General features: G+C 41.3%; 1 protein-coding gene across 3 annotated transcripts in view; it reads left to right on the forward strand.

Annotated features, from left to right (window-relative positions):
* The window catches only part of GSTCD (glutathione S-transferase C-terminal domain containing), an 82,087-nt gene that overhangs the window by 44,815 nt on the left and 14,559 nt on the right, over positions 1-22,713 (forward strand). For all 3 annotated transcript variants that reach the window (XM_076336850.1, XM_076336849.1, XM_076336851.1), the window contains exons 7-9: positions 18,236-18,351; positions 18,572-18,616; positions 19,029-19,157. In XM_076336850.1, coding sequence (XP_076192965.1) covers positions 18,236-18,351; positions 18,572-18,616; positions 19,029-19,157 — 290 coding nt within the window. The remainder of the gene's footprint in view (positions 1-18,235; positions 18,352-18,571; positions 18,617-19,028; positions 19,158-22,713) is intronic.

Raw genomic sequence — 22,713 nt, forward strand, 5'->3', positions numbered from 1 at the left:
CTCCTTACTGTATAGAGCCATTTAGCTCTTACCTTTTCCTTAACAATCAGGTAGAAGTATTCAGCATCAGGAGCTCATAAAGAGAAATCCGCTGTGTTCCTGCATGCACTGTGAATAGGCTGCCTCTTAACTACCAAGAGTTGGTCCCCTGCAGGCAAGATCCTGCTGAACAGCTATGAGTGTGAATGACAGGGACTTCTGGCCCTTGTTCTGACCTCAACAGGGGCCCACCTCTGTTTCCTGCTGGGGAAGGAGCTCTCCTGTTTCTGCAAGAGGTAACCACTCTTAGCCCCTGGTGAGCACTGAATTCAGCAGGAATTAGCTGTTCCCCTTTCTCAGCAAGGCAGTAGCTGTCAATCAGTATATTAGGCTTGTGAGAGGTAAAGAAACCATTTGATTCTTGTTTGTTGTCAGGCAGTGACATCTTCATCTGAAGAAATTTTGCAGAAAGTGAGCAGCCCCTACCTCACAAGCCTAGATGTTGCTGAGATTTGGTATAATATTATGCATAGGTAAAACAGCACTCCTTTTGGGGTTAGAGACCTTTTTCCACATTTAGCACAGCAGAGGTTGCTTTTCCCTTTCCTTTATTCTTCCCCAAAAGTTTTATTGTCTTTCACTTTTTAAGATTTGTATTGGTGTGTTTTCCTCCTCACATCTTGCTCAAACACTTTGCTAAAAGTGATAGATGGGTTTGAGCACATAAGGAGCAGAAGATGAAGGCAAAAGGGCTGACTGCTCAGGTGTAGTGAGAGAATGGAAAAGAAAAGCAGCAACAGAGGAGGTACAGTGAGGACAGGAGATGTAAATTTAAAGGAATGCCACTGTTGTAAAGCTGTTACAAATTTGTCTGCTGTACTGTGTTTGCTCTGACCACCTGCTCTTTGAGCAAGACGTTTAGCACTCTTACTGTAACATAGCCATTCGTAGAATCATGAGATAATTCAGATTGGAAGGGACCTCAGGCGGTCACGTAGTCCAGTAGGGTCGGTTACGAGGTCCTGCAACTGCTCATGAGTTCTGAACATATTGACTTCTCTTTATGGCATCTTGACCCTAAAGAAGTGAAGGTAAGGGAGAAAGGTGAAGGAAAAAAGAGAGAGGAGTGGAGGAGAGGCAGTATATGAATAAATGGGAGAAAAAGAAGGGTAAATGCAATGCCATTTTTTCTCACAGTTCTGTCATGACACAGTGTTTGAGATCTTCCGTGAAATCCCATGATTGTATAATATTGCCCGCTTTAATTTTAAAACAAAATAATTCCCTAATCTTTGGGATTCTGGAAAAATAGCTTGGAAATATGAATCTTGAAGGCTTCAGAAGGAGAAGAATGATGAACAGACATTGTCGGTCTTAAATGTGTAGTAGCTCAGAATTTTGGACCTAATCTAGTGTTTTAGGAGAGGTGCTGATACATGATTTTTCTGAAGATTGCTGTTGGCAATATTATAATGTGAAAAACTTAGATAAGCATGGCTCTAACAAGTACATACTAGTGTGGATAACACTCATTAATTTGAGTAAACACAGAGGCTTCATAATCTAGTACAAAAAAAGTTTTAAAATAGTGTAAATACTAGATTAGATGTGTAAAAATGATGTTAGCTGTTTGTGTCTGGATTGCTTTTTGTTGAATATTCAGAAGAAGAGTTTTGAAGATGAGCAATTGGAAAAAAAAAAACCAAAACAAAAACTTTTGTAAGTAGAACATAGTTACATTCAGGGGGAGCCCAGCATTAATTTTCATTTCTTTTTACTGGCATCTGTTGATCTTTATTTTTTTAAAGGTGACTTATTCTTTCGTTGTTTAAAATCCTCTAATACAAAAAAGGAAGCAGACCAAATTCCTGCTTAGGTTGTCAAAGGTCAGTTTTCATAGCTGTCTGACCTTTTTAGACTACACCAAGATAGTGTATGTGAGATGAAGCGGTTTTTTATGCCTGAAGTGATAAAGCTATTTTGCAAAGCTTGCCTTAATAAAGAGCAGATTGGTTAGTAAGATCAGGAGGGACTCCTTTTTAAAAAAACAATAAAATGTTCTCATGGAGTTCAGTCGTCTTTCCTGTCCTTTTTATTATTGCCCTATATCTATATATTTCAAACCATGCATTGTAGCATTCTCCTCTACTCCCTTGACTGTAGCTAAAATATCACCACATTTGATCATAAAAGCCTTTATATAGTAAGGAATAATGCGTACTCTGAGGTTTTGTGTTCTGGCCTTATCTGTTGAGTGAGAGTGCATGCTATACATTCTCCAGAAGGATAGTTTATAGGCTTTATTTGTGATGTTTGGTTTTTTGGTTTGTTCCCCCTCCCTGCGCCCCCAAAGAATGCTAAGGCTGTTATTTTACATGTGTGCACATTAGTAACTTCATGAATGCTGTTAGTTCTCTTAGACTTGCCAGGAACATTCAAGTGTGCAAAGTCTGGTCTTCGCAGAATGAAGACTCATACATTCTGAACTGCAAAGCGCAGACCAGGTATGTGTTCTTAGCTGTAACGAGGCTCCGGGCAACAAATGTTGGCTTTTGTCAGCCCATTTGTTAGTCACATCCTCCTCAGAGGTTAGTTAAAAAACAATAAAATAAACCAACAGAACTTTCCTGAATATCTAATTATTGTTGTGATGAACTGGAAAAGCTAAGACACAAAGTAACAATGAAAATAGCCAGTGATCTGATAGGAAAAGGTAAATAGAATGTATGCCAAGACAACTTAATAGCAATTTTCTTCATTTAATAGAAGAAATGTATGAAGCTGTAGAATTGGCATATGTACCTGTTACCTCTTTCAAAAAGTAAGCATTTACATGCCCTTTTACCAACAAGTACAGGCATATGGAGTGTTTCCAAACTTCATAGTTCCAGAATATGTTTTGATAAACATCCACTCAGGGATTTAACACCCCACCCTCAAAAAAAAAACAGCCAAAAAACCTCCTTCCTCTTAACTGTTTGGATAAATGTGGCTGCTGATTACTTGGATATTTCATGATAGGATTAATGCATTAAAGTTCTGATGTAGAAGTAAGGAAATATTTATACAATCAGAACCAGATTTTTTTTTTTTTTACATTTGACCCAACTTGGTTACTTTTGAAATTAAATCAGTGGGAAAACTGTTTTAAGAGGAAATTAAGTTAAGCCAGTGCAGGAGGTCCGAGCTGAAAAGAAATGAGACACTGGCATATTTCTAGTGTACATATATTAACTAATGTTGAATATCTAAATCGGTTTTGCTTAAAATATAATACTTTCATATATATATGCATGTGTATATATATGTGCATATATATATATATTTTCATAGCCAATGTGTGGTAAGGAAGATCAGAATAGCAATTTCCAAAAGTAAAGGCAGAGCAAATGAGTCAGTAATATCCCCAAGCTATCTGATCTTTTATCTGATTGAACAAATGTTTTAGCCTCTGTAAAGAAACACGACAATTTAAATGTAATAGAATGGGCTCCTATTTCTCTGAGAACTACAAAATAATGATAAATTGTCTTGAGTCATCTGTGTAGGAGAGTTAGGAAGCAGGTGATTGCTCACCATAGACGCTATTGTGCTTTACTTACGTTTTCTATTGAGAATTGTTCAACGAGCAATTCTTCAACTCACCTGCAAGCTCCCTTTTGTACCTTAGGATTCTTAGAATTAGGGAAAAGGATGGTTAATGTTGTCCCTTGGTGGTACAAGTAGTAAAGCTTATTTTCTAGTCTGATTTTGCATAGGAATTTATTCCTGGTTAAATAGAGGAAGCGATTTACACTTTGAGGGCTTCAGTCATGGCCATATGCATAAGAAAACCTACAAGAATTGTTACAAGCAGTCTTTGTAAGTACGAAACAATTCTGTTCTGTCCTAAAAATGCTGTTTTGCTTTCTGGGACAGTGTCCAAGTGCCTAGAGAAAGCCAAGGAGGAAGCTGAAGCGTGTGTGTACCATGTAAACATGGAGTACAGCACTAGCACATGCTTGAATAAGCAGTGAGTGACACCTACGTCATACGGTGCAGTGTAGCATCTTACAGAGAAACAAGGAATTTGGGTTTCTGCACTGACAGGGCTGTTACTGCTCAAAGAGCCAGTACAGTTGCCATCATGTTGTGTAACTGCATCTTTCTGCTGCACCATGTAGGTACGTTTCTTGAAAAGGCTTGAGCATTTAGTTCTCCCAGTAGACTTTGGAGATCTCTGGCCCCTCTGTCTTTATATCACATTACAACTCTATGAGATTGTCTGCAGAGCCAAAAAGTGTATACTTTCCCCACCTGCAAGCTGCCTTTTGGGTATACTTAGGAGGAAGGTCTTGGCCTTAGGAAGAAGGTCTTGGAAAGGCAACAAGATCAGAAGAATGAAACAAAAAAAAAATTAAGGTTTGCTGTAGTTTTCTCTACAATAAAACATAATTTCCAGCATAGAGCTTTGGCTGCAGAACTATTTGATAATTTGTAACACTTCAAAGTAGGTCTTTTTTGTTTCTGATGATTCTGTTCCCTGGCCTTCCAAAATGTGAATTAGATTCTTAGTCTTCATACATTGCTGCAGGTAGGATAACCCAGAAATACCTCCTCAATACAACGAAAATGCTAATTAAATACCTACTTTAAAATTCTGTGAAGCTCTTCTGATTTAAATGTTTCCATTTACTTTTCAATGAGAGCGATTTGGAAAATTCACCTATTGTGCAAATTAATTGTATTAGATTGTTAGAGGGAACTGATGTAGTGGAAAATGTAAAAACAGTGAAACTTTTTTTTTTATAATTTGACTGATGTTTTCTTTGTCACTGTCAATCCCAGCAGATTCAGTATCCCCTGTTATAAGAAAGACTTTTATGACCAAATTCAGCAGGTTTTGCATTTCTTAAGTATTTTCAACTTTGCTTCTCAGTCTATTTCATATCTTCATAAGCTTGTAAAATTTCATTTTAACATCTCAGATGATTTGTTTTAGCATTGGTCTGGATCAGGCTTCCTTTTTTGGGTGGACTCAAATTTATTTTTCACATTTAGGTGAAAATTTAGGTATTTTTCTTAGCAAAGGAAAGAGAGAGAATTCTCAAGATGAAGCAGCAAATCCTTTTTCAAAACCACTCTGTGTTAGAGGCCAGCCTTTGAATGCTGCATTCATGTCAGAGCTCGAAGCCTGACCCTTAGACTTAATGCGCTTAGTAAAGGAGTACATTCTTTGTAAATAAGAGGCAGACTTGCAGTGACAAACACTTTTTAGTCCAGCATCACTGGAAACAGCCAGACTGAATTATTTCACAAAGCTATGTAACAATAAGGGAGTTGGACATAAGGAAAACAATTTATACTGGGCCTGACAAGTGGAGGGCCAAGGTTAGTGTCATTCTACAATCTAGACTGCCATGAGAAATCAGTTAGGGACATTTTGTGGTGTTAATTGTTTTACAGCTACTCTGGAGTAAGAGCCTGCTTTATTCCCGAAGCTGAAACCATAATCTGAAGAATGTAACTTTTTGCTTTTAAATGGACAGATTTATATCAATTAGGAGATATTCAAGTCCCGATACAGGATGTGGTCAGACTTCTCTCTCAATAGCCATGCTTTCTTTTCTGGGTCCCCCACTTTGAGTTATACGCAAATGTAAAAACCACAAACACACTATTTGCTGTATTGAATTCAAATACTGCTCAAAAAAGATAATCATCCTATTTGCCTGATCAAAGTTGCTTCCCTCCTTCATTATAAAAGGGGGGTGAGAGGGAGAGGAGGATTGAGATACACTTAGCTCTCACATACCTTTTTGGCAAGTTTGCCTTTTGATGTAGTATGTATTTTTGACTGCAATTCAACTGGGTCTTTACCATGACATACTTGTAGGTGATGCTGAGACTGGCTGGCCCGTCTCCTGCTACTTCTCCTCTTTCCTCTGCAATAAGAGTAGGAAACAGATGTGGCTGAAAGCTAATAGTTCCCTTCTTGGGAGGGAGGAGAAGGGAGACAGGTCAGTGCAGTGAAAGGGGACAGCTGGAAGGTGGTCCCAGGCTGGAGAAGGGGAGGGCAGATCTTCAATTTTCAGCACTGGCCCACACAAATTGAATTAAAGCAGCTGAAGTAGAAGAATAATATTGTTCAAGTAACCGAGGTGACCACTGGACCATAGTAAAGTTATTGTCCTTGCTAATCGTATTTATTGCAAGATTTGGCAGAGTTCTTTATAAGAAGGTGTTACTATTTCTGACTAATAAGAGTATTTGTTTGTAAATAAATGTCAGCTGAGCTGGCATCCTTCGTCTGTTTGAATTCTGCTTTTTCTAGCAGTTGCATGGGAACCACTGTACAGCTATATTAATCTGACAAATACTATATTTAGAAAGAAAAAAACACCCATAATGCAAAAACACAACAACCACCCCCAAAACAAAGAAGCAAACAACCCCCCCACCCCCCAACAGGTACCAAAAATAGTGTAGCAGGAGATAACATCATCAAAGTGAAGGAGTTAGGAGCTGAGTATTATCACAAGGAACTACCAGGAAAAAAAGCATTGGTTTCAGAAAAATGTGTTCAGCTTAGTATAAAATAATAAAACTGTCTCTCTTGGCTTTTGCTTTATAGTTACTGACCCTTTTTGCTGTACTAAGATTAAATCGATATAGCAATAAATACTCTCTACCTGAATTTCCGTGAAAAGTAGACTCACGTTATCATTTGAATTAGTTAACTGAGGCTTATGGAAAACCTAATAAAAAGGTACTTGTGCTAAAACAATAGAAGTATGTGATTCTGCTATATGGAATAGGAGAATGGATGTATTGTGCGTTATATGTATGTTTTGGTAGCTATGTGTTCTGTTGTACTGTGTTACAACTTCAAAGTTGACTAGGGTTAAAGTCTTAGGGATGATATTTGGGGTTTGCTTATTTAAGGAAACTAATGGCTTTTCAAGATTAACTTGCAAAATATGGAAGTATTATTTGAGGACCGAAGGATTATATGAACTTGAATACTGACAAAAGGCAATATGAAGGGCTTTTTGCCTGCTGAAAAGTTGTATTTCTTTGTGCCAAAATGCAAGACCTCTCAGTGCCACAGAGACTTTAAAGCTCTGCTTGACAAGGGTTGAATTAACAGTAATGTTAGGTTCGTGAAGCCAAATAAAATATTTTTGTTGTGACCGTTAATTAAAAATGAAAATAAATCTTTCTGGGACTGTATGGCAATCTGTCAGTTGGGGTCTTACGAAGGGAGCAAAGCATTTTTTGGGGGCCTTTCAGTGTATTGTAGGAAAAGGTCATGTTCTTCAAGGTTTTGCCTTGTAGGGCTAAATTTCAAGCTACCTTCTCTCTTACTGTTCTTGAAGACAACAGTTAGCATTGTTTACCATCACAGGGCTTGAGAAATGCAAAGTGAGCTGTAGATGCAGAAGTTTTAGTTGAATTTATTGCCTATTTGCTGTAATGAAGGACTAGTGTGCCCAGCTATGCTAACTAGCGTTCTCTACAGGCTATGTCACAGCTTGCTGTGTTTCCGTAATTCTAGCTGCTGAGCTCAAAATACAGAGGTAGAACAGACAAAAGACCTATTGGTTCGAGCTCGGTTTTCTCTATCTTTCAGGGGAATGTATGCTACTTACTGTCTGCACAGTAAGGGAGGATGAAACCTTGTTTGTTGGTAAACCTTAGGGTTGGAGAATAAGAACGGAGAAGTTGGATAAGGAAGTAAGAGCATTTGCTTGCATGGATTTTTGTGCAGTTTGTGGCATGACAGGTGTGGTCTGTCCTTCAGTATTGTGTGGGAAAATGGCTCAGAACATTTGTGCTAATGCCTGTTGAGAGGCAGGAACTAAAAACAAAATTGTCTGCCTGGTCCCTCTCATAATTACGAAGATTGAAGTTGAAAGTGGATATAAGAGAGTGATACAAAAGTTACCAGGGAAAAAAGCATTTACAACAAATCCCATTAAATTAATTGCGGTGGTTACTTGAGCTCAGGAAGCCTTGAATTCGGAAGGCTCTCCACCAAGGGAGCTTACAACTTTATACTGTGAATGAGCTTTAAGTACTTTTATTACTTGTTTTCACCGAATAGAAAGAAAGAAAACTTGTGAAGGTCGAAGTTTTTTGGTTTGGGTTTTGGTTTTTGGGTTTTTTTTTTTGTTTTTTTAAGGTAACGCTTGTGAGAACCAACCACTGTTAAAAATGAGTTACAGTGTAAATGAAGCCACCTAAGCTTATGAGGCAAACCCATTTTGGAGATCAGAGCTGACCTTTTACCTTCACAGTGTATTTCTAACTAAGGGATTCTGTGTGCTTTGGCTGTCTTGAGGTTAAAAGGGCAAGTCCATACTGAATTCGGTCAAACAAAAAACTCTGTTTATACTTTTATCATGCTTTTGGAAAGCCTGTTTTTCTGTTTTTAGCTGAACCTGAAATTTTATCCAGTACTGATCAGGAGTTATGTCCCTGCTTCCTTCTTGCTATTTGTGCCACCTGCTGCTGTTGTCCACTAGTTCTAGACTGGCAATATCACAAGAGTAGGCTTATACCGCAATTAGAAGTGTGCCTGCAGTTTATAGAGATAAGCCGAGCTAATTTTAAGCTGGTAGCTTGGGTTTTAGCAGCGTAGGAGCTGAATAGGTTTTGGGAAGGCTAGCTTGCCCTAAGCACAGAGCTGTCATAGCAGTGTTGCTGTTGGTGTCCAAACCCCGGGTTGTTTAAAGCAAGCTCAGATTTACCGAGCTGAGCTGCAGTCATGCCTCTTAGAGCTGTGTAATCATAGTCAGAGGTAGATATTGTGCGTGGACAGCTCCTAGTGGGCTTCTAAGGAAGCCGTATGTGTTGGGAAGTCTGGACTTGCTTGGCTGCCCATTTGCTTATCAGACGAAAGAATTCAAATGTGACTCAGTTTCTTGCTGCCTCCATAAAAGGGGAAGGCATCTGGTAATTTCTTTTTGTTTAGAGAAACAACTATTTTATTAAGTACTTTATCAGGTAGAATTGAAATAATTGAAACAAAAACAATAAGATCTGTTGATTGATGAAAACAAACCCAAGTAGTAGCCTGTATTATCAAGATAAAAGTCCCTGTTAATTGTGCCCCCCTTGGCACAGCTGTATTTCAGGTGTGGGGGATATAACAAACAAATATAAATTAGACTTCTTGATTCTTTTCATTTATTGCCCAGGTAGCCTCAATTAGATTAAAGCTATGTGCAGGACAACAGCTACTTTTTAAAACTCAGACAATCCATTGTGATTGTGTGTGCATGTATGTGCACACACATACACATACATGTACACAGAGAACATACTTGTATGGGGTTTTGTCGTGGTTTAACCTCAGTCGGCAACTGAGCACCACGCAGCCGCTCGCTCACTCCCCCCCTCCCCCCCACCCCCCCCCCCCACCCGGTGGGATGGGGGAGAGAATTGGAAGAGCACAAGTGAGAAAAACTCGTGGGTTGAGATAAAAACAGTTTAATAATTGAAATAAAATTATGATAATAATAATAATATGATAATGATAATACTACTACTACACAAAGCAAGTGATGCACAGTACAATTGCTCACCACCCGCCGACCAATGCCCAGCCAGTCCCCGAGCAGCGGCCCCTCCGGCCAGCTTTCCCCAGTTTATGTACTGAGCAGGACGTCACATGGTATGGAATGTCCCTTTGGCCAGTTTGGCTGTGCCCCCTCCCAGCTTCTTGTGCACCTCCAGCCTTCTCAGTCGGTAGAGCATGGAAAACTAAAAAGTCATTGGCCAGTGTAAGCACTACCTAGCAACAACTAAAACATCAGTGCGTTATCAACTTTGTTCTCATCCTAAATCCAAAACACAGCACTGTACCAGCTACTAGGAAGGAAATTAACTCTACCCCTGCTGAAATCAGGACAATATCCACCCCTTATTCTATACCATCTACGTCATGCTCAAGACTCAGATTTTCCAGTACATTTTCATTAATCACCACCCCCTTTTTTTTTATATATATATATATATATATATACACGCACACACGCAGAGTTATCATTCCCTTAGTCTGTGGGCCATCTCTCTAAAATGTTCGGTGAGTTCATTTAGTCCATGACTTCGGGCTCCATCTGTCATAATAATCTTCCAGGGCAGGAAAAATGGAGATGGTATGTGGTGTTGGATTGTTCCATGTTGAAGTCAGTTCTGGTACCATCATCCCTGTGCTTTGCTTGGTTTCACTGAAGTTATTCTTCATTAATCTGGGTGATTCTTATTATAATAGCATTAGTATGGCATATAATATTATTAGTATGATTAGTATATCTGTGTATTATTAGTATAACTATTATAACTATAATTAGTACTTAACATCACATAATTCAGATCATTGGCTATTCTCACCCAAAATCAAATCCCCTTGAGGCACACATCGGACTTCCCCATCCTTCCGCATTATCCACCAAGTGCACCCAGGTCCTTGAGCAAAAGCAATCCCATGGATGGGTTTGCCTCTGCCCGAGGCAGGAATAACCCAAACTGTTTTCCCCAGCATATTTTTTATGTGCACTACAGGGACTTTAATCCCTTCTACAGTACGTAAAAGTTCTGACTGGGCAGGGCCAGCTCGATTGGCAGATCCCCGAGTGTTGACTAACCAGGTGGCCTTTGCTAAATGCGTATCCCAATGTTTGAATGTCCCGCCACCCATTGCTCTCAGCGTAGTCTTTAACAGTCCATTGTATCGTTCAATTTTCCCAGAGGCTGATAGGGGATGTGATACACCCACTCAATGCCGTGCTCTTTGGCCCAGGTGTCTATGAGGTTGTTTCGGAAATGAGTCCCATTGTCTGACTCAGTTCTTTCTGGGGTGCCATGTCGCCATAGGACTTGCTTTTCAAGGCCCAGGATAGTGTTCCGGGCAGTGGCATGGGGCACGGGATATGTTTCCAGCCATCCGGTGGCTGCCTCCACCATTGTAAGCACGTGGCGCTTGCCTTGGTGGGTTTGTGGGAGTGTGATATAATCGATCTGCCAGGCCTCCCCATATTTATATTTCAGCCATCGTCCTCCATACCAGAGAGGCTTTAACCGCTTGGCTTGCTTGATTGCAGCGCATGTTTCACATTCATGGATAACCTGGGCTATAGTGTCCATGGTCAAGTCCACCCCTCGATCACGAGCCCATCTGTATGTTGCATTTCTTCCTTGGTGACCTGAGGTGTCATGGGCCCACCGAGCTATAAATAATTCACCCTCATATTGCCAGTCCAGATCCACCTGAGCCACTTCAATCTTAGCAGCCTGATCCACCTGCTGGTTGTTTTGATGTTCTTCAGTGGCCCGACTCTTGGGTACGTGAGCATCTACGTGACGGACTTTTACAACCAGGTTCTCCACCCGGGCAGCAATATCTTGCCACAATGTGGCAGCCCAGATGGGTTTGCCCCTGCGCTGCCCGTTGCTCTGCTTCCATTGCTGCAACCACCCCCACAGGGCATTTGCCACCATCCATGAGTCGGTATAGAGATAGAGCACTGGCCACTTTTCTCGGTCAGCAATGTCTAAAGCCAGCTGGATGGCCTTTATTTCTGCAAACTGGCTCGATTCACCTTCTCCTTCAGCAGTTTCTACAACTTGTCGCATGGGACTCCATACAGCAGCTTTCCACCTCCGATGCTTTCCCACAAGACGACAGGACCCATCAGTGAACAGGGCATATTGCTTCTCATTTTCTGGTGGTTTATTATACATTGGGGCCTCCTCAGCACGCGTCACCTCCTCCTCTGGCGATATTCCAAAATCTTTGCCCTCTGGCCAATCCATGATCACTTCCAGGATTCCTGGGCGACTGGGGTTTCCTATTTGAGCCCGTTGTGTGATTAGTGTGACCCACTTACTCCATGTAGCATCAGTTGCATGATGTGTACAGGGGACCCTCCCTCTGAACATCCAGCCCAGCACCGGCAGTCGGGGTGCCAGGAGGAGCTGTGCTTCAGTGCCGATCACTTCCGAAGCAGCTCGAACCCCTTCATGTGCTGCCAATATCTCTTTTTCAGTTGGAGTATAGCGGGCCTCGGATCCTCTGTATCCCTGACTCCAAAACCCTAGGGGCCGACCTTGAGTCTCCCCTGGTGCTTTCTGCCAGAGGCTCCAGGTAGGGCCGTTCTCCCCGGCTGCGGTGTAGAGCACATTTTTTACATCTTGCCCTGCCCGGACTGGCCCCAGGGCTACTGCGTGAACTATCTCCCGTTTAATTTGTTCAAAAGCTTGTCGTTGCTCAGGGCCCCATTTGAAATCGTTCTTCTTTCGGGTCACTTGATAGAGAGGGCTTACAGTCAGACTGTAATTTGGAATATGCATTCTCCAAAAACCCACGACACCTAAGAAAGCTTGTGTTTCCTTTTTGCTAGTTGGTGGAGACATGGCTGTTATTTTGTTGATCACATCCATTGGGATCTGACGACGTCCATCTTGCCATTTTATTCCTAAAAACTGGATCTCCTGTGCAGGTCCCTTGACCTTACTTTGTTTTACAGCAAAACCAGCCTTCAGCAGGATTTGGACTATTTCCTTCCCTTTTTCAAAAACTTCTCCTGCTGTGTTGCCCCACACGATGATGTCATCAATATATTGCAGGTGTTCTGGAGCTCCACCCTGTTCCAGTGCAGTCTGGATCAGTCCATGGCAAATGGTGGGGCTGTGTTTCCACCCCTGGGGCAGTCAATTCCAGGTGTACTGGATGCCCCTCCAAGTGAAAGCAAACAGTGGTCTGCACTCTGCTGCCAAAGGGATTGAGAAAAATGCATTAGCGATATCAATTGTGGCATACCACTTGGCTGCCTCTGACTCCAGTTCGTATTGAAGTTCTAGCATGTCTGGCACAGCAGCACTCAGCGGTGGCGTGACTTCATTTAGGCCACGATAGTCTACTGTTAGTCTCCACTCTCCATTAGACTTTTGCACTGGCCGTATGGGACTGTTAAAGGGTGAGCGGGTCTTGCTGATCACTCCTTGGCTCTCCAGTCAATGAATCAGCTCATGAATGGGAATCAGGGAGTCTCGGTTGGTGCGATATTGCCGCTGGTGCACCGTGGTGGTAGCGATTGGCACCTGTTGGTCTTCGACCTTCAGCAACCCCACAACAGAGGGGTCCTCCGAGAGACCAGGCAAGGTGGACAGCTGTTTAATTTCTTCCGTCTCCAAGGCAGCTATACCAAAAGCCCACCGGTACCCTTTTGGGTCCTTGAAATACCCTCTCCTGAGGTAGTCTGTGCCAAGGATGCACAGAGCCTCTGGGCCAGTCACAATGGGGTGCTTCTGCCACCCATTCCCAGTTAGACTCACTTCGGCTTCCAACACAGTTAGCTGTTGGGATCCCCCCGTCACCCTAGAAATACCGATGGGTTCTGCCCCTATATAGCTTGATGGCATTAGGGTACACTGTGCACCGGTGTCTACTAGAGCCTTATACTCCTGTGGGTCTGATGTGCCAGGCCACCGAATCCACACAGTCCAGTAAACCTGGTTGTCCCTTTCCTCCCCGTGGCTGGAGGCAGGGCCCCTCTAATCCTCATCACAGTACTCATTTCTCATTTCTTGTACGTACGAGTCAGAAGTTTCTTCATTAACATCAGGAGTAAGATCAGCCCTTCTACTCTGTCTGGGGAACTGCCCGCTGGAAACTGGAGCAGCAATTTTCCTGGAAGAACCTCTTTCTGTGATTGTTTTCCCTTGCAATTCGCGTACCTGTGCCCCTAGGGCTGCAGTAGGTTTTCCATCCCACTTCCTCATGTCCTCTCCGTGGTCACGCAGGTAAAACCATAGGGTGCCCCGTGGTGTGTACCCTTTATATCCTCTCTCTTGAGCAAAAGAACGCTGACTCCTAATAGCCGAGATACTGGTCCATACAGGTGAGGAGTAGGACCTATCCTCTCTGAGCTGCTGGATCTTCCGGGACAGTTTCTCCACAGCCGAGACGAGGGAGGAAGAAAGACTTTCCTCGTATTGCCAGAGTTGACTAGCCAATTCATCCACTGTTTGTTCCTCTCCATCTTTCCAGGTCATCACTGCCAATGAATTGGTGTATGACGATGGTGCGCTCCGTATAAACTTCCGCCACATGGGTCATGTGCACTTGACTTCATCTGGATCTTTAGATAGTTGTTCATTGTTCAGGTCATCATAAATCACCTCCAGCACAGCTAATTCTCTCAGAAACTGGATACCCTTCTCCATGGTGGTCCACTTGTTTGGGCGACATATGACATCTTCCTTAAAGGGATACCTTTCCTTCACGCTTGACAGGAGTTGCCTCCAAAGGCTGAGGACTCGTGTCCCTTTTCCAATTACTTTGTCAATGCCCCCTTCCCTAGAAAGGGATCCCAGCTGCTTGGCTTCCCTACCCTCTAATTCCAGGCTACTGGCCCCATTATCCCAGCATCGGAGCAGCCAGGTGACAATATGCTCACCTGGACGACGGCTGAAATCTTTTCGTATATCTCGCAGCTCACTCAGGGATAGAGATCGGGTGGTCACTGCCTTGTTTATGAGTTCTTCCTCCTCTTCTTCCCCGATCAGCGGCTGGCTCTCCTCCTCCTGTTCTCATGATGGCCCTTCTCCAGGGTATTCATAGTTATTCCTCCGGTTCCCTTTTAGAAGAAGCTTCTTCCTCCCTTACTAAACGAGCCGACTTCCGCTTCCAAAATTTCTTCTCGTGTACAGGGGCGACTGATACCGGCACAGGCTGGTTCTTTGGTTCAGCCACAGGGCGTGTCGCCTGGGTCTGAGTGGCCGCAGTGCCTGTCGTTTTACTGTCAGAGCCAGAGACCTTCTCTTCCCTTTGAGGGCACTGAATGGTGTTGAACAGGGCTCGGTAGGTATGGGCCAGGCCCCAGCACGTTGCGATGATCTGCATCTCTCTGGAGTTGCCAGGGTGACAGCATACTTTGTCCAAATATTCTACTAACTCTTCAGGATTCTGCACTTGCTCAGGGGTGAAGTTCCAAAACACTGGGGGTGCCCATTGGCCTAGGTACTTGCCCATCTTGTCCCACACACCCTGCCACTCATAACTATTCAGCTTTGGGGCAGATCTCTGGATGATATTCTTAAATTGCTTACCAACTTTAGAGAAAACCGAAACAATATTCCAAAGAAGTACCAATAGAAGTATCTTAACTACCCAAGGCTGTTCAAAATACTGAAAAGTTACTGTAATGAAGGAGGAAACATCATAGAAGAAGGTAGTGACACTGCCGTTCTGTATTTCCTCCGTAAAAAAACTCTCAGAAAAGTTACTGCAATTGCTAGTTGTCTCCACGAAATGGTCTCCGTGGTACAGTAATGGCTTCATTGTGAAACCTACATACCACGCTAACGTCAAGGTCAATGTTCTAAAAACAAACCTCACAAGCGAGACATCACTATTCACTGCAGACCACAGCAAACTGCAAAACCCAACACCAATCTTTAACATGTACAGCAAAAAAAGGAGCACACTGCAGATTATACAAATCAGTTATCGAGAACAGAGAAACCAACATTATGACCCACAACTATTAACAGATATAAGTTCCTTAATACACTCTGGTTAATCTGTTATTATCTCAACCCTTCGTGCCCCACGTTGGGCGCCAAAAAGGACTGTCGTGGTTTAACCTCAGTCAGCAACTGAGCACCACGCAGCCGCTTGCTCACTCCCCCTACCCGGTGGGATGGGGGAGAGAATTGGAAGAGCACAAGTGAGAAAAACTCGTGGGTTGAGATAAAAACAGTTTAATAATTGAAATAAAATTATAATAATAATAATATGATACTACTACTACTACTACACAAAGCAAGTGATGCACAGTACAATTGCTCACCACCCGCCGACCGATGCCCAGCCAGTCCCTGAGCAGTGGCCCCCCCCCCCCCCCCCGCCCCCGGCCAGCTTTCCCCAGTTTATGTACTGCGCATGACGTCACATGGTATGGAATGTCCCTTTGGCCAGTTTGGGTCAGCTGTCCTGGCTGTGCCCCCTCCCAGCTTCTTGTGCACCTCCAGCCTTCTCAGTCGGTAGAGCATGGAAAACTAAAAAGTCCTTGGCTAGTGTAAGCACTACCTAGCAACAACTAAAACATCGGTGCGTTATCAACTTTGTTCTCTTCCTAAATCCAAAACAGCACTGTACCAGCTACTAGGAAGGAAATTAACTCTATCCCTGCCGAAACCAGGACAGGTTTTTTAAGCATAGGATGTTCTAGGTATTAATATCACAATACCTGTCTACCTAACAAATTATAGGTTTGACCTCACAAGCTGAATTTCTAGCTCAGACACTGCGACAGCACTTGATTTTGCACATGCTGGAATGCCTGCATCTTCCATTGGCTTCAGTTAGATCTGTAGGTGTTGAGAACATTTGAACATTAGTTTATCAAATGGAAGCATGAAAATTAGAGGCAAGCTATGGAGCAGTTCACATAGATATCTGGCACACAAGGAATTAGGGTTTCCAGAATAGTCTTTCATAAAAGTTTTTTCCAAGGATCTAATCATGTGAAAGAGGTGATTCCTTAAAATGTATTTATCATTTTACATAATGTGGTAAAGGTTTCATATCCACAGTCCTTGTATACATTTTTGTCACTAGAGTTTAATTTTCTGGGACTCTTCTTTATGGTAACTTTCACAAAGTGTAAAAAAATGCTTGAAATGTAACAGTGGCTTTATTTTTATGAAATGTACTATTTTATACTTACAAAGCTGATAAGGAGTGAGGAGGTTGTGTTCAATCTCTTAATTTCCATTAAGAAGTAGTACATGTTTTAATATGTCACCATGCAATGCAGTCACCTAGGAATATTTTTTTTAAAACATCATTACTCTGTTTTTTTAAATGAGTTTCTGCACAATAACTGTGCAGCATGAACTCTGCCCTACTTCCTCTGCCTTCTGTTGTCAGTTTTTCTCTTTTCTTTGCCCTGACAGTATAGAATGTAATATCTTGAAAAGTGATTTTTTTTTTCCTCATTCTACCTAGAGCGATGTAGTGATCATTTTATCCGATGTGTTCGTTGAATTATTTGTAAAGCAAAATGTTATTTACAATAAAATATACTACAAAATAATACATCTTCAGGATAGAGATTTAAACAATAAACTGTATAATAAATGCAATTTATGATGATGATGATAATTGAACTGCTTTTGTAGTAACCAGGAAACTTCTGGGTTTGGGGGTTTTGTGGTTTTTATTTGTGGGTTTTATTCTAAACTACTCCTCAGTACTGAGAAAAATGTATTTTTTAATAGACAAAGTTAATGATTTTAATACAAAACTGGAGAGTGCCCAGACTCAAATATAATGCGGTGCTCCAAGTAGGGAATATGTTCATATTTCAGAGAACATTGTATTCGCTGATTTTGGTACGCCTAAACCTCCTTCATGAAAACTCATTCAACAGAGTTGTTTCAGTACGTTTTCTCTTATTGTAAAGATGAGCTCGTGAATGTTTTTACTGTCAATATCTCCGTCAAACTCTGCTTTCTGAACAAACAAAAAGAGTATTAAATAGGTCTGTCAGCACTCTGTTAGCCCAACTGAGACAAAATGCATCTTTACAAATATGTAAGTGCTGACTAAACAAATTCATTATATCTGAAGCAACTGTATGTTGGACTTGACCAAGCACATTTGAAAGAAATTAATAGTTTTTCCATTTCTGGTTGTGTTACAGATGTGATGGAAAGCCAGACTTTGCTACGCAGGAGTAGTCACTTTGAGAAGGACCTCCTTGCACATAGTCATTTAAATAAACAGGGCTGCTTATTATGAAAAGTGAAAATTTACAGGAGAAAGTGCAACTTTTAAAACCAAGATGCTTAAGGATAGTATATAGATATAGTAAATAGGGATTTATTTTGGCAACCTTACCGTGAATGGGTTTGAGCTGTGTTTCTGGGCATGATTCACAGGTTTGGAATATAATCAGGCTAGAGCTTACACCGATTTGATTACTTTATATTAACATTGCTTCCAGTTTATACGAGTCTGTTCCTAAGGATACATTGACAGCAACAGCTGGAAAGTGAAGTTTTAAATATGCTAAAGGTATAGAGAAAGCTCTACCAAATATTTGTGAATTTAGTTCAAAGTGGATTTGGATGCCCAAGGGTTCCAGCCAGTTTTTAATCTTAGCCATAAATTTCATTTGCAATGCCTTGCTGTTACCCATTTAAAATTATCAATGTTGAGAACTGCTGATCACTGCTTAGGCATTTTCTCTGTCATCCTCAGGAAAGATGTCTAGAGACCGGGCTCTAAGGAAGCAGCAGCAATTGAATAATTTGGTAGCAGCGGTGACAAAGCTTGCTAAGCCTGGAGATGTGATTGTGGATTTTTGCAGTGGAGGGGTAATGTATATTTTTGTTTACATGATGCAATTTCTTTCAGCTTTCATCTTTGCAGTTCTAGGTGGTTGCTGCCACAAAGCAAAGCAAAAGTACAAATGCTGAAATTTTAGCTGCTTTCAAAGATTCTGTCACTGGTTAGGGGGTGCTTATCATGTAATGAGTCAACAACAGGGACACTGAAAAGCGATTCAGATTTTGTTGTTTGTTTTTGTTTTCACAGGGCCATGTTGGAATTGTTCTTGCTCACATGATGCCATCATGTCAGGTAAATTCTAAATATAAAGTACAGACGGTATGAGCTTTTGGTCTTTCATAATCATCTTAAAAAGATGTGCACGTAGGGAGAATAAATATGAAGACACGATTGCCTCAGCAGAGGACTTGGATTTGAAACATGCAAATTTTTAGCATAATCCCAAATGTGTGCAGTGATTGCCTGAGAAAACAAAAGTTATAGGAAAACATAAAATATAAAATATTTCATTGATATTGGCAAGTATTAAATGCCTTCCATTGTTGTTGGGTTTCCTGCTAATCATTTTGGAGATCTCAAGCTCTGCCACAAGTAATTTAGAGGTTTTTTCAACTAAACTACAAAGTTTTGTGCTTGTTGGTAATGTTGTACTTTGATTTCTCAGTATTAATTTGCCTTACTTTATCCTGTATATGAAATCTAGGTGGTGCTCATAGAAAATAAGGAGTTGTCTCTGATGCGTGCTAAAGACAGAAGTGATGAACTAGGTTTAAACAACATTTGGTTCATTCAAGCAAATTTGGACTATTTTAATGGGACTTTTAACATTGGGGTAAGTGATTATAACTCTTCCACTTGAAAACTTCAGTGTCTGGTTAATTATTTTTAAAACAACTGAAATATCTGAGAAAAGAAAATTCTGTATGTCCTTACAGACAGGATTTTTGATGCTATGAGAAGCACCCTTGTTATAGTAACCTGTATTAAGTTAGTTTTGTATTTATTATTTGTTGCAAATTGGCATCGCTTTTATATTACACGAATGAAGAAAGAAGTGTCTGCTCCAATCAAATACAAAAATAGGAGTGCTGCCTGACCATGTTGAAGAAAAAATGGGGTAGGTTCTTGGTTTAATCATGTTATTTTAAAATCAGTGATTCATTAATGGATATACTCTGGAGAAGGTTTTGAAGATGGGAAGAGAAGACTACTGTTGCTAAAATTAAGCCTGAGTACAGTAAAGTGAGATCGGAAGTGTAGTTAGGTGACAGTAAAAGCATTTTAAGATAAAGCAAACAACTCAAGACTACATGATGCAAAACTGAGAAGGAACTATCTTGACAGAGAGAATGTTGTACTAATGATACACATGTGTATTCATTGTGTAAGTATACTCGAGACCAGTTGTTCTTGGGGTACCCAGCCCCCTGAGCTGGAAGACAGGGACGGGGAGCAGAATGGAGCCCCCATAATCCAAGGGGAAATGGTTAGTGATGTGCTACACCACTTAGACACACACAAGTCTATGGGGCCAGATGGGATCCACCCAAGGGTACTGAGGGAGCTGGCGGAGGTGCTCACCAAACCACTTTCAATCCTTTATCAGCAGTCCTGGCTAACCGGGGAGGTCCCAGCTGACTGGAGGTTAGCAAATGTGATGCCTATCTACGAGAAGGGCTGGAAGGACAATCCGGGGAACTGCAGGCCTGTTGGGCTGACCTCGGTTCCAGGGAAGGTTATGGAGCAGATCATCTTGAGTGCCATCAGGCGGCACGTACAGGACAACCATGCTGACTGGGCCTGATCACCTGGGTTTATGAAAGGCAGTTCCTGCTTGGCTAACCTGATCTCCTTCTATGACAAGGTGATCCACTTAATTGATGAGGGAAAGGCTGTGCATGTTGTCTACCTGGACTTTAGTAAAGCCTTTGACACCGTTTCCCACAGCATTCTCCTGGAGAAACTGGCTGCTCGTGGCTTGGACGGGCGTACTCTTCGCTGGGTAAAAAAACTGGCTGGATGGCCGGGCCCAGAGAGTTGTGGTGGATGGAGTTAAATCCAGCTGGTAGCCAGTCACAAGTGGTGTTCCCCAGGGCTCAGTATTGGGGCCAGTTGTGTTTAATATCTTGATCAATGATCTGGATGAGGGGATCGAGTGCACCCTCAGTAAGTTTGCAGACGGCACCAAGTTGGGCGTGAGTGTTGATCTGCTTGAGGGTAGGAAGGCTCTACAGAGGGATCTGGACAGGCTGGACAGGTGGTTGAGTCACCATCCCTGGAAGTATTTAAAAGATCTGTAGATGTGGTGCTTAGGGACATGGTTTAGTGGTGGACTTGGCAGTGTTAGGTTAACGGTTGGACTCAATGATCTTAAAGGTCTTTTCCAACCTAAATGATTCTATGATTCTATATCTATAAAGGCAAAATGATATCTCAGTTTTGTAGGACTCATGCTGAGCACTCCTATTGCAGTCAACAGGTCATATTCTGACTCCCAGTTAACTGTAAATGAGCAGACCAAAGCAGGAATCTGACTTCTGCAGGAGCAAAGTAGGTGATTTGAATACTGATTCAAAGCATCCGTGTTAGACCCTGAAAGTAAATGAGATGAATGTCCTCTCCAGAATTTTGCAGCCCTATTGAAGAGTAAGGCATAGTCTTTTGTAACTCTGTAAAGATTCCTGTCTTCCAGTTTCATTTTCTGTTAATAGAATATGAACTTTTGCAGCAAGCCCCAAGCTTTCAGTGCGAGTCTGACTGTTCTTCAAATCATCCATCCAAGGGCCTGTTTTGGCTGTAGCTGTGCTACATTGTCATATAAATCTCAGTGGATGAACTAAAGATGTATTTCAAAAAAATCAGGATCTCATTAATAACTTATTGAATTCTGTGTGTGAAATGTGTAATAGTTTTTCAGTAAAATGAGTCTCCAATTTTGTGATCATTGGAGTTCCTGTCTTCATTTTTTTGGGTCTATTTTTAAGGTTAATACTAAGTTAAGTATCTCCGTGGAGTTTTTATTTAAAAAAAAAAAAAGTGTTATATTCTCTTTTTTAAGTTTAGTGACAAAGAAAATATTGAAGTATACGTCAGAAAAATTCACTTGGAAATTCTTCATTTCCAGGCCTGTGCTTTTAGTTTCTTTGACTTGATTCTTTAGTCTATTCAACAGACAAACCTGGAGCTTTCCTTTTTGGGAGACTGGCATCAATCTCAGCTTCAGAATTAGTTTGCATCACACCATGATTCACTCTTCCGAATTAGCTCATTAACTCAGGATTAACTTTCCTATGCAGCCACATTTAAGGCAGGAGCTGGCTGGTTTACTAACCAGTAGCACAAGTGTTTGGTGTGTTTGAAGGTAAATAATGTAAAGTTTAGCTGCCTTTGTATCATGTAGATGTGGCACTTAGGGACATGGTTTAGTGGGACTTGGCAGTGTTAGGTTTACAGTTGGACTCGATCTTAAAGGTCTTTTCCAATCTAAGTGATTCTATGATTCTATGATTATGTCATAAACACTGGACTGACACAAAAATGACAATATAATACCATAATACATAGATATGTACAAAGTTTGGCAATGCATCATTTCTGAACCCATCTTCTGAGGCTTGTAAAGCTATTCATTCATTGCATGACTTCACCATTTTCAGTAAAACAATACAGTGTAAATGTGAGGGTGGACATGATGACAAGAAATTCACTGGTTATAGTACTTGAAATTTAAAGAGGTAAAGGGAAGTGAACATGACAGAAGTCTTCATCTCTCTGCTTTTGGTATTAATTTAAAACATGTTTATATGCATTTTAGTTAACTTGACATCAAAACTGCGTTACTTAGCTATTTTCTTATCTGTTATCTGCCAGGAGTTCAAAAGCAGGTTAAGAAAAATGTGTCGACCACTTGCCTTTTGCTCCACATAAAATTTCTGCCCTTATGAATTGTTGGGGTAATGAAGATCAAGGTTCTGAAACAACCTGCTGGAATGCCAAACTTACTATTACATTGTAATATTACATGTTGTAGTACAACTGCCATAATAAATGGCGGTTTATTATGTACAACCGCCATAATAAAGGATTTCAATCTAAAAGTGAAAGCTTTCCAAATATTTGCATGCAGTGCTCATTTACATGCCAACACCCAGAGGAGTCTTTGAGATCTTAGTTGTTTTTAATACTCGTAGTATCTCAGCTAATTTGTGAGAACAAGTTGAAAAGTTTAAGGTTTGATTGAGGGGCGTATATTTTTGAGTGTGTTGAGTTATCTTTTTAAGATTACTAAAGTGAACCTGAGATTTCATGAAACATTCTTTTCCCTTCACTTTTCTGTGTGCGCTAGGCTGTTCTGGGGAGTTGCAGCGCTGGAGGAGTAATACAGGGCA

Source organism: Aptenodytes patagonicus, chromosome 4 (assembly GCF_965638725.1).
Source record: "Aptenodytes patagonicus chromosome 4, bAptPat1.pri.cur, whole genome shotgun sequence".
Classification (NCBI taxonomy): Eukaryota; Metazoa; Chordata; class Aves; order Sphenisciformes; family Spheniscidae; genus Aptenodytes; species Aptenodytes patagonicus.